Source organism: Salvelinus namaycush, chromosome 29 (assembly GCF_016432855.1).
Source record: "Salvelinus namaycush isolate Seneca chromosome 29, SaNama_1.0, whole genome shotgun sequence".
NCBI lineage: Eukaryota > Metazoa > Chordata > Actinopteri > Salmoniformes > Salmonidae > Salvelinus > Salvelinus namaycush.
In genome coordinates, this window is record NC_052335.1 from 7,066,792 (window position 1) to 7,079,186 (window position 12,395).

Here is a 12,395-nt window from a genome sequence, read left to right on the forward strand (position 1 = left end):
GAAGATTCCAGACGGTTCTGGAAGCTGATTTCTCGAACACTCTCAGCGTCTATAAAACCTATCCAGTTATCATCTCCCCATCTACTCCGATAGCTGGCTAGGTTTCGTTTCGTTGGCGACCAACTTCTGAAGAAGAATTCAGGGATATTTCCACAGCAAGGTAAGACATGAAATAACATTTATGTTCCAACACGATGATGCGAGTGTCATTATCCAATTAATATAGTCAATGGAAGTTTAGAATATCAACATAATATTATCAAATATTGTTTTTACTATCAGAATAATCCACTCAAAACAGTATTTTAAATTTTGTTGCAATGAATTGCATTGTACATTTCCTAATTTGTAGGTCTAACGACGTTATTTCAGAATTAACTTGGTCCGCTATTTCAGAATAGGCTACCACATTCTCTATTAAAGTTGACCTATAAAACCTAGGCCAATACATCCAAATGTGGGTCTTGACTGCCACACATGCTTTGATAATCTTTTTCAGAAAATTATTTTAATTCACGTCACTTCACTGTCGACATGACAACTATCCATAACGATTTGACTAATATTTATTCAAATAGAAAATTCATCAAGATTCACATTCAAACTCGTTATGATACCCGGTCGCGAGATTGAGAAAGGATGGAAACGTATGATCGATCGTTCTGGTAGTTTCTAGAATCATGTTATTAGCTGCGCGAACCGGCAGGGGGAGTATGTTTTGCCGTTGCGCTTGGTCAGTTTACACTGAGATATGGAATAATGAATGAAAGCCAATGAAATATATCCGTCCCTCCAAAAACTGTGCATCATCATTATGGCTGGTACTTACATAGTCTACCAGCAATGTGGAATGTAGAATATTTGATTCAATTTTATTCTATTCCAGTGTGCCTGTCCAGAGTACAAAATGATCAATTTATGATGTGCCTATCAATTTCCTTACAAGGAATTTATTTCAGTTTATTGGAGAAAATGTTCCTAAAAAATAGAAGCAGTAAGCTCACCACATCCAAGGACCTGTGGCTTCTCTGCTGTTGGTTTGCACTGGGTGGATTACAGTAATGAAGTAAATTCAGCAGTGATAATGAGGACAGTCTGTTACACCACCTGTTTGTCATAGCTTTAAGACTGAAACTCACTGTCCGAATGGCAGTTCCGGCATTGTCTAATGATTTTGAGAAAACTATTATTGTGCCGGTGACATCTCTACTACACTCTTAGAAAAAAAGGTGCTATCTAGAACCTAAACGGGTTTTTCCACTGCCCCTATAGGAGAGCCCTTTGAAGAACCCTTTCTGGTTCCAGGTAGAACCCTTTTGGGTTCCAAGTAGAACCCTCTGTGGAAAGGCTTCTACATGGAACCAAAAAGGTTCCACCTGGAACCATCAAGGGTTCTCATATGGGGACAGCAGAAGTTCCCTTTCAGAAGTACCCTCACGAGTGATGCAAGCTGTCAGAAGACAATGCAGTGCCAGGGCGTTTTGTAGTGTTGTGCCTCATTCTCAGTATGTGCTTACACTTAACCCTTATTCATGACTCCAATTCCATTGTATTACATTGACCTATTGGACGCCCCCTTTACAGTGGCTCTTAACTGAAGATGTGAGCGATAAAACTACGGAAAGCCATTCATTTCCAATGGAAGAGAAGCAAAGTGGGTGGAGGACCTTTGGGGCGATGCGAGCATGGGCGAGGGACGTGAACTGAGCAGCACCAAAGTTGGGGAGAGCTGAACTTTATGCAAATACTCCACGACATTGCGGCACGCTCGTTTCTTAACCCAGAGGTGCAACATCGCAAGACTTCCAGGAACGCTTGCGAAACAGACCAAACAGACTAGGCCGAGGTTTGGGAAATCAATGAGAGAAGCGTAAAATTCTTCTTCAGTTGTTAATTGTCTCGAAATCAAAAGGCACAATGTGGATTCGAACCAATATCTTAAGTAGTTGAACATGTTTTTACTCCACGCAATCTGTGAAAGTGACAAACTGACACGTTTCCTTTTCGGTAAAAACAACTTTATATTGAAGGAGTACCTTTGATTTGAGGACCCGATTACATATTTTGCGCATGAGCTTTGCGAGCCAACGTCACCATGACAATGCCTACAAGTATGATCTGGGATTTCGATTGGAGAAGCAGTTTTTGCCTATATTCATGCTGTACTGTCTTTGCTAGTGTGGCGAGGCGGAATATAAGTACTAGTTAAAACGATCTGTTAGCCTTGTGAGAGAAATGCTCTGACGCTGCTCCAATGCCTTGCACACGATACATTTGGAACTTAACTTTCATTAAGTGAGAAATCATTTTAAAAATACAAAATATACACTTACTGTACGCAATTTAGGAAAGTTTCACCTGGCTATATTTTCAAGAACACTGCCTCCAACCGAGAATACACTGCCTCCCCTCCATTTTTTGCTTCAAACTTCTCCTATGGAGTGTATCTGGGGAGGAAGTTTAGTATCTCTGCTTGGGGCTGTGTTTTAAACAATTCTGCAGGGTGCAACCAGGATGCAACTTTGCTGAACTGCGTACAGTAAGTGCATCTTTTGTTTTTGAAAGATTATTTATTGCTGTTATGAAAGTTAAGTTCTAAATGTTTCCAAAACTGTACCACAAGCAAGGATTATTCGTTTCTAAATGTTAAAACAAAGCGTTGGGATTGTAGTTCACATGGAACCAGCTGTCCTCCATACCATCAGCTGAGAACCTAAGACGGGGACTGGCTGTAAGCCACTTTGGGCCGCCTTGTCTCCACAGTGTGTTTACAGTATATTCATTCAGTGTGTGTGTTGTGTCTCCACAGATGCCGGAAGCCCATGACGCCCCAATGGAGGAAGAGGCAGAGACCTTTGCCTTCCAGGCTGAGATCGCCCAGCTGATGTCCCTGATCATCAACACTTTCTACTCCAACAAAGAGATTTTCCTTAGGGAGCTCATCTCCAACTCCTCAGATGTGAGTACTTCAGGCACCACAGGCGTTTAGACTACTTGGTAGTTTAGTATTATTTGATGAGTTACAAAATACACACACAGGCATATTACTTTAAATACTTGTTTATTACACCACTATTCATATTTTATTACATATCTATAGATAATTTATTCATATTTTATTACATAAAATATTGACGTAGCCTGCAGAATACATTTACATATAATTAAGAGTTTTGTTAATCTAGTGATGTCAAAAAACAGATTTATTTAGACCTATGTATTTTCATTCAACTAGGCTCTAGACAAAATCCGCTATGAGAGCCTCACAGACCCATCCAAGATGGACTCTGGCAAGGACCTGAAGATCGAGGTCATTCCCAACAAGGAGGAGCGCACCCTGACCCTGGTTGACACCGGCATCGGCATGACCAAGGCCGACCTAATCAACAACCTGGGAACCATCGCTAAGTCTGGCACCAAGGCCTTCATGGAGGCCCTGCAGGCTGGAGCCGATATCTCCATGATCGGGCAGTTCGGTGTGGGTTTCTACTCTGCCTACCTGGTGGCAGAGAGGGTGACTGTCATCACCAAGCACAACGATGATGAGCAGTACATCTGGCAATCATCCGCTGGCGGATCCTTCACCGTCAAAGTCGACACGTCAGGTAAGGACAGATTATAGTTTTACACGTTACTTAACCAGAGCTTACATGTTATTATATAAATTGTGTGAACTGAAGAGGTATGTAGGCCTACAGTTAGACTGTTGTTTTCCTGGTGTGGTCTGTTCTTAACACTCACTAAACACCCATGTCACTCTACTATAGCTGAGTCTATTGGTCGTGGGACCAAGGTGATTCTGTACCTGAAGGATGACCAGACAGAATACTGTGAGGAGAAACGGGTCAAAGAGATCGTGAAGAAGCACTCCCAGTTCATCGGATACCCCATCACACTCTTTGTAAGAGCTAGCAGGCATGAGATAGTGGGAACTCCACTGAGTGATTACCAAATTGTTGTACTACATCTGAAACTTCCTTTCAGGTTTGCATAAAAGAGGTGTCAAGGGAGGGGCTAGGAGTTGATTTCAGATTGGACAAGTAAATGACTGGATGATAAATTGATGCAGATACCTTTCACTTTTAGCATTTTTATATTGAATGAAAAACAGGCACAGTGAATTAAATATTTCAGACAACTACCCACTTAAAGTCAGCTACAGTACATCAACACAATGAATGTGTCCCCTAACATTCTCATGATCATCTCTGATCAGGTGGAGAAGGAGCGTGACAAGGAAGTGAGTGACGATGAGGCAGAGGAGGAAGAGGAGAAGGAGAAGAAGGATGGGGAAGAAGGAGAGAAGAGAGAGGATGACAAACCCGAGATCGAGGACGTAGGCTCAGACGAGGAGGATCACCATGACCATGACCACGACAGCGCATGCGGTGATAAGAAGAAGAAGAAGAAGAAGAAGATCAAGGAGAAATACATTGACCAGGAGGAGCTGAACAAGACCAAGCCCCTGTGGACCCGTAACCCCGATGACATCACCAACGAGGAGTATGGAGAGTTCTACAAGAGTCTGACCAACGACTGGGAGGAACACCTGGCTGTCAAGGTGAGGATATTCTATTCATATTGGCCAACAGAATAAGTTCCCACACTGTTTATTTAAGTTTCCCTCGCTGATGTGTGAAGTCATAGATAGTACCAGTATCAGTTGATAATGGGTGAGGTAATTTCATAACGACAAATATACATGTACATTAAGGTTTCAGCAGTTGGCCTTCTGTTTGTTTACTTACACAGCACTTCTCAGTGGAGGGCCAGCTGGAGTTCCGTGCCCTGCTCTTTGTGCCTCGCCGTGCACCCTTTGACCTCTTTGAAAACAAGAAGAAGAAGAACAATATCAAGCTGTACGTCAGGAGGGTCTTCATCATGGACAACTGTGATGATCTTATCCCTGAGTACCTCAGTAAGTCAGACAGAACTGAAGTAGATGCTCACGTAGATCTGGGAATGAGCTATAATCTAATTGAGAAGGTGTCTGACCAATTGTCTCTGTCATTTTCTCCAGACTTCATCAAGGGTGTGGTGGACTCTGAGGATCTCCCCCTGAACATCTCCAGAGAGATGCTGCAGCAGAGCAAGATCCTCAAGGTGATCCGCAAGAACCTGGTCAAGAAGTGTATAGAGCTCTTCACTGAGCTCTCAGAGGACAAAGAAAACTACAAGAAGTACTACGAGCAGTTCTCCAAGAACATCAAGGTCAGTTTCATACTTTTTAACGTAACAGTATAGAACATAGTAATAATGGATTGCATTATTTATACAGAGATTCTCACTAGTTCTTTCTGACAATTGATGTTGCAGCAGCACCCACCACATGGGTGATACAGGGCAGCCATTTTGTGCTAGCAGGCTCACCACACGTCAGCTGTCATCATTATGTAACATTGCCTTAAAGGTTAACCTAAACTGAACTTAGGATGCATTGAATTTAGTGGTAGACATGATCTAGGTGGATACTATGATGACCCTTATCACCACCTGTTATTTTAAAAATCCTTGGGGAACATTCTGAATGGTGTAGTTGTTGAATGTTCCACTAACCTTTAACTGGTCAGCACCCGTCTGATCCCCTCGCCATCTTGTCTCCTCTAAACCTGATATAAGCGGCTTAGGGCCCAGTCCTTCACAGAGCTCCTTACCACCATCTTCTAGCTTTCTGGAGTGTGTTTAAATGACTAGACAGACTCTATGGCATATCGTTACAGTTATTGTGTATGTCTTAAGGTAAACCTTGGATTCCATGTGGAAACAATCTGCAGGGGGTGCACCTTTGTCATGTCTGCTGAAATTATGTGAAATCTGTCTGGTTTTAATCTTAAAGGGGACATTTACCCCTTTATATATTTTTTGCATAAGTACACTAATTACATAGTCAGAAAAACCTTACTGACATGTCAACAACACGCCCCTTGTTGGTATCATATTTACTGAACTTGGGTTACTTCCTGGAAAATGTCAGTCTTGTAACACATCAAGATATTTTTGGGGAGAGTTGTTATTTAACCTTTTACTGCAGTGGGATAAATCATGGTCATACAGATTGATTATTGGTAGTCTTAAACAAATCTACTTTGAAACAAGAGTATAAACATCACACACATGGTTATGGGCTTAAAAAAAGAAGACATCTGTACCATGTCAAATTTAGAGTTGAAATGTATTCAGTTTTGAGTTTGCATCTGTAATGTGTATGCTGGGAGTCAGGAAGCAAGTATAGGGAGTGTATTTAATAAATAAATGAGCATAGAACAAAACAAGAAACACAAGTAGAGTACATATATGGAACACAGAGTCAGTAACGCCTAGGGAAAGAACCAAAGGGCGTGACAGATATAGGGAAGGTAATCAGGAAGGTGATGGAGTCCAGGTCAATCAAATGTATTTATAAAGCCCTTTTTACATCAGCCGATGTCACAAAGTGCTATACAGAAACCCAGCCTAAAACCCCAAACAGCAAGCAATGCAGATGTAGAGAAGTACGGTGGCTAGGAACAACTCCCTAGAAAGGCAGGAATCTAGGAAGAAACCTAGAGAGGAACCAGGCTCTGAGGGGTGGCCAGTCATCTTCTGGCTGTGCTGGGTGGAGATTATAACAGTACATGGCCAAGATGTTCAAACGTTCATAAATGACCAGCAGGTTCAAATATTAATAATCACAGTTGTAGAGGGTGCAACATGAGTAAATGTCAGTTGGCTTTTCATAGCCAAGCATTCAGAGTTAGAGACAGCATGTGAGAGAGAGAGAGAGAGAGAGAGAGAGAGAGAGAGAGCATGTCCGGTGTACAGGTCATGGTTCCATAGCCGCAGGCCAGTTGAAACTGGAGCAGCAGCACGACCAGGTGTCTGGGGACAGCAAGGAGTCATCAGGCCAGATAGTCCTGAGGCATGGTCCTAGGGCTCAGGTACTCCGGGAGGGAGAGGGAGAATTAGAGGAAGCATATTTAAATTCATACAGGACACTGGATAAGACAGGAAAAATACTTCCGATATAAAACACAAACTATTGCAGCATAAATACTGGAGGCTGAGACAGGGGTGGTCGGGAGACACTGTGGACCCTCCTTACGATATCCCCGGATAGGACCAACCAGGCAGGATATAACCTTCACCCACTTTGCCAAAGCACAGTCCCCACACCACTAGAGGGATATCTTCAAACCACCAACTTACTAACCTGAGACAAGGCTGAGTATAGCCCATGAAGATCTCCCCCACGGCACAAACTCGAGTGGGGCGCCAACCCGGACAGGAAGATCACGTCAGTGACTCAACTCACTCAAGTGATGCACCCCTCCTAGGGACGGCATGGAAGAGCGCCAGTGACTCAGCCCCCGTAATAGCGTTGGATGCAGAGAATCCCAGTGGAGAGAGGGGAACCGGCCAGGCAGAGACAGCAAGGGCGGTTCATGGTGTCACGCCCTGGCCTTAGTTATCTTTGTTTTCTTTATTATTTTAGTTAGGTCAGGGTGTGACATGGGGGATGTTTGTGTGTTTTTGTCTCGTCTAGGGTGTTTGTATTGTCTAGTTTTTTTTTGTAGAACCAGAGAGTCTGCGTCTCTCACATGGATAGGCAGACCATTCCATAAAAATGAAGCTCTATAGGAGAAAGCCCTGCCTCCAGCTGTTTGCTTCGAAATTCTAGGAACTATAAGGAGGCCTACGTCTTGTGACCGTAGCGTACGTGTAGGTATGTACGGCAGGATCAAATCGGAGAGATAGGTAGGAGCAAGCCCATGTAATGCTTTGTAGGTTAGCAGTAAAACCTTGAAAGTCAGCCTTAGCCTTAACAGGAAGCCAGTATAGAGAGGCTAGCACTGGCGACATGCGATCAACTGTTTTGGTTCTAGTCAAGATGCTAGCAGCCGTGTTTAGCACTAACTGAAGTTTATTTAGTGCTTTACCCAGGTAGCCGGAAAGTAGTCTAATCTGAGTCTGAGACGCTGGTGCGCCTAACGATGTGACAGGTGTGCGTAATAATAAGCAGACTGGCGACCTCGAGCACTGGAGAGGGAGTATATGTGAGAGTACCCCCTCCCTGACGCGTTGGGCTCCCGCGCCTCAGCCGGCTAGTTGGGCTCCCGCGCCTCAGCTGGTTCTACAGGTTCCCCGAGGCGCGTCCCTGGACCGTCCCTCTCGTCGACGTGCTGTGGATGGAGCCATGCGTCAGGGAGGGGGTACTGTCACATCTACTCCCACTCCCCCTCTCTGGCGCTCCTTGTCGCCAGTTTATTCATTACTACCCACACCTGTCACCATCGTTACACGCAACTGCGCTTCATGAGACTCACCTAGACTCCATCACCTTCCTGATTACCTTCCCTTTATCTGTCATTTCCTTTGGTTCTTTCCCCAGGCTTTATTGACTCTGTGTTCCATGTCTGTACGCTACTCGTGTTGCTTGTATTGGTCCATATTTGTTTATATATTAAATATTCACCTGTACTTGCTTCCAGACTCCTAGCGTACACGTTAAATCGTCCCAAAATTACACTTTTATACATCACAGAAGACTGAAATATAACATAACTGTTTGACATAGAAACACCAGATTTTCATAGTTTCATAATCTTTATTAATTATGAAAAATATTAATAAAATTCCACCCATGAGGCAAAAGAGGGTGGTTTTTGTCATTGACTGCAGGAAAGGGCTACATAACCTCTCCTGTGTTTTCTCTCTCCCAGCTGGGGATCCATGAGGACTCTCAGAACCGTAAGAGGCTGTCAGACATGCTGCGCTACTACACCTCAGCCTCAGGGGACGAGATGGTATCCCTCAAAGACTACGTCACACGGATGAAGGAAACCCAGAAACATATATACTACATCACTGGTGAGGAAACACACTCCTCTCGGTACAGCCCAGTTCATAGGTTGTCACATGATAAGAACCTGGTTTCTCAAGTTGCTTTATCTACTGCATGTTTCAGGCGAGACCAAAGACCAGGTGGCTAACTCTGCATTCGTGGAACGCCTTCGAAAGGCCGGCCTGGAAGTAATCTACATGATTGAGCCCATTGATGAGTACTGTGTCCAGCAGCTGAAGGAGTATGATGGCAAGACCCTTGTCTCTGTGACCAAGGAGGGTCTGGAGCTGCCTGAGGACGAGGACATGAAGAAGAGGCATGAAGAGCAGAAGTCTCAGTTTGAGAACCTCTGCAAGATCATGAAGGACATCTTGGAGAAGAAAGTGGAGAAGGTAAGAACGCTTAATCACATTGCTTACATATATCATGTTGCTGAAGGGGTCCTTTATGTTAAGACAAATGTCAGGAGGCTTGACATTACCTTAAAAATGCCACCAATATTTTCCACTGTATTTACATGCTCACTGCCAGTACAACGATTGCCTGATTCAATGTTGTTCTGATCATCTCCCTAATAACCAACCTCTCCTATTTTCCCCTCCCCCCTTTATAGGTGACAGTGTCCAACCGCCTGGTCTCCTCTCCCTGCTGCATCGTGACAAGCACCTATGGCTGGACTGCCAACATGGAGAGGATCATGAAGGCCCAGGCCCTGAGGGACAATTCCACCATGGGCTACATGGCTGCCAAGAAGCACCTGGAGATCAACCCAGACCACCCCATTGTGGAGACCCTGAGGCAGAAGGCAGAGGCTGATAAGAATGATAAGTCAGTGAAGGACCTAGTCCTTCTGCTGTTTGAGACGGCTCTGTTGTCCTCTGGGTTCACCTTGGATGACCCTCAGACACACTCCAACCGCATCTACAGAATGATCAAGCTAGGACTGGGTGAGTTAGTTTGTCTAAACAAGGACCATGTTTGCTGTCAATATATGATCAATGCTAGCCCCTTTTCTGTACTCCTTTTGTGTTTGCTGATCTGAAGGACCCATGTTGGTGTAATCAATGTCATAATGGCTCCATCTAGCCTTCCTTAATTTTCTCAGCATTATCAAATCAAATCAAATTTTATTTGTCACATACACATGGTTAGCAGATGTTAATGTGAGTGTAGCGAAATGCTTGTGCTTCTAGTTCCGACAATGCAGTAATAACCAACAAGTAATCTAACCTAACAATTCCACAACTACTACCTTATACACACAAGTGTAAAGGGATAAAGAATATGTACATAAAGATATATGAATGAGTGATGGTACAGAACGGCATAGGCAAGATGCAGTAGATGGTATAGTGTACAGTCTATACATATGAGATGAGTAATGTAGGGTATGTAAACATAAAGTGGCATAGTTTAAAGTGGCTAGTGATACATGTATTACATAAAGATGGCAAGATGCAGTAGATGATATAGAGTACAGTATATACATATACGATGAGTAATGTAGGATATGTAAACATTATATTAAGTGGCATTGTTTAAAGTGGCTAGTGATACATTTTTACATAATTTCCATCAATTCCCATTATTAAAGTGGCTGGAGTTGAGTCAGTATGTTGGCAGCGGCCACTAAATGTTAGTGGTGGCTGTTTAACAGTCTGATGGCCTTGAGATAGAAGCTGTTTTTCAGTCTCTCGGTCCCCGCTTTGATGCACCTGTACTGACCTCGCCTTCTGGATGATAGCGGGGTGAACAGGCAGTGGCTCGGGTGGTTGTTGTCCTTGATGATCTTTATGGCCTTCCTGTGACATGGGGTGGTGTAGGTGTCCTGGAGGGCAGGTAGTTTGCCCCCGGTGATGCGTTGTGCAGACCTCACTAAGTGGTCTAGATATGAGAGAACATTGTTTAAGCTTCAGTAACTGACTGAGCCTCTTCAGTAACTGAGTGTGACTTCCTCCCTTCCCCTGTCCAGGTATTGACGAGGATGACCTGACCCCCGAGGAGCCAACCTCAGCCCCTGTGGAGGACATGCCTCCCCTGGAGGGAGACGAGGACACTTCCAGGATGGAGGAGGTTGACTAGACCAACTGACTCAGCTGCAGTGTTACTGTAACTACAGCAGTTTGCTTTGACACTAGTAGTGTTGTAAATTAAGACAGGATGACTTTGATGTTTGTTCATGAACCTGGAATTTCCCCCCTTGCCCTCCTTCTCGATCCAAAATCCCTTGACCCGCATTGATCACATGCAGTTTAGATTCATTCCCATAAGTGTTAGTGTTTACCTTTTTCTTTTGAAGGAAAACAAGAGCCTGTTGACACTTTTTTGTATCTTGAGTCGTATCAATGATTTTGTTATTGACATTCCAACTTTCTTTTGTGTGTTGACTTGACTGTAAATATTTTCTGAAATTGATACTGTAACTTGAAATGGTGGGACCCCAAAATAAAGTTGACCATGTTAACCAATTCCATTGCTTTATTTTCGCTATTTATGTTGTTGAATGAAATTAGCTCTTTTAGAGGTTTAGTTAGATACTGTAGAAATACTAAAGTTTGAGGTGATGAGATACAGCTTATTTGGTCACTTACTGTGCTGAGAAATACTTTGCATTACAATAATTGAGTCTAGAACAATTGCACAGTACATAATTACAGTTGCATATCCTGTGCATGCACACCACGAATGGAAGAGGAAGAACTCCATAATCTGAATAAATATGCACAGCAGTCAGCGAAACCTACAGTCTTGCGTCAGAGAGCTTGGCCACCAGATGGCATCTGCGTCCATGACTACCCCACACAGTGACTGAAAGAGTTCGGCATATTGAACATGATGTTTAAGGCACTAACTGCAGTAGCTACTAGTAATAGCTACATACACATATTTGCTAATGTGCATCGTTATTTCTTTGTGAAATAGATATGTGTCGTAGTCAGAGCATCTGACACAAATACAAATAATAATTTATAGATAACTGACATTATAATTCTGAATGGTCTCCAGCAGATTCATTTAAAAAAAGTTAGCCCCACACATTAAAATAAAAACTGCTACGTTGGAGAGGGAACAAGAAAGACCCACCCAATGACTGTATACTTTACTTATGCTGTAATTTGTCTCGCTGGCAGGGTGCTTCCATCACGAAGGTATAAAGAACTCCATCCAATGCACTCTTTCAGAGCACGTTGAGTCACCTGACAGATATCAGCCTATCATATCCGAGAGGATAGGCGAACGGCTAGTACAGTGGAGTTGTCAGGATTTAGCTTCAGTGTGTCAAAACGGGAACGACGGCGGTTATTTTTGTGCAATGCCGAATAAAGCGAAAAAAGAGAAGGTGAGTTAGGAGTTTGCTTGCAAAACAGTTGATACTAGTGCAGTGTACTAACAAAACTAGCAAGTTTTGTATGTTTTAAAACTACGAACAGACACCCTTCGACGCGATATTTGCAATGTCCCATCAACGCATCATCAGCTAGCTAACTAGGCTTGCTAGTTACCTGAGTGTTGTAGTGAAGCTAGCTATAGTTTAACGAGTAACGTTAATACCTAACGTTACCGTATGTACGTT

The 12,395-nt window shown here is 43.3% G+C and overlaps 2 protein-coding genes across 4 annotated transcripts in view; both read left to right on the forward strand.

Moving 5' to 3' along the window:
- The first annotated feature begins 27 nt into the window (after positions 1-27).
- Positions 28-11,289, forward strand: LOC120024137 (heat shock protein HSP 90-alpha). The gene is made up of 11 exons (XM_038968286.1): positions 28-160; positions 2,810-2,959; positions 3,236-3,605; positions 3,768-3,901; positions 4,217-4,561; positions 4,753-4,918; positions 5,021-5,211; positions 8,700-8,847; positions 8,945-9,213; positions 9,435-9,768; positions 10,794-11,289. Exons 2-11 carry the CDS (start codon positions 2,810-2,812, stop codon positions 10,901-10,903), a joined length of 2,217 nt encoding a protein of 738 aa, XP_038824214.1. The 5' UTR covers positions 28-160; the 3' UTR covers positions 10,904-11,289.
- Positions 11,290-11,747: 458 nt separating this feature from the next.
- The window catches only part of LOC120024140 (serine/threonine-protein phosphatase 2A 56 kDa regulatory subunit gamma isoform-like), a 35,161-nt gene continuing 34,513 nt past the window's right edge, over positions 11,748-12,395 (forward strand). Inside the window, exon 1 of one of the 3 annotated variants that reach the window (XM_038968291.1) lies at positions 11,748-12,161. In XM_038968291.1, the coding sequence (XP_038824219.1) occupies positions 12,135-12,161 (27 nt within the window). In that variant the 5' untranslated portion in view covers positions 11,748-12,134. The remainder of the gene's footprint in view (positions 12,162-12,395) is intronic. The other 2 variants (XM_038968289.1, XM_038968290.1) reach the window with 2 other exon arrangements.

Coding starts and splice junctions, on each gene's coding strand:
- LOC120024137 (XM_038968286.1), top strand. CDS start 2,810: ATGCCGGAAGCCCATGACGCCCCAATGGAGGAAGAGGCAGAGACCTTT. Junction 2,960..3,235: donor TCATCTCCAACTCCTCAGAT/GTGAGTACTTCA, acceptor TCATTCAACTAG/GCTCTAGACAAAATCCGCTA. Junction 5,212..8,699: donor AGTTCTCCAAGAACATCAAG/GTCAGTTTCATA, acceptor TCTCTCTCCCAG/CTGGGGATCCATGAGGACTC.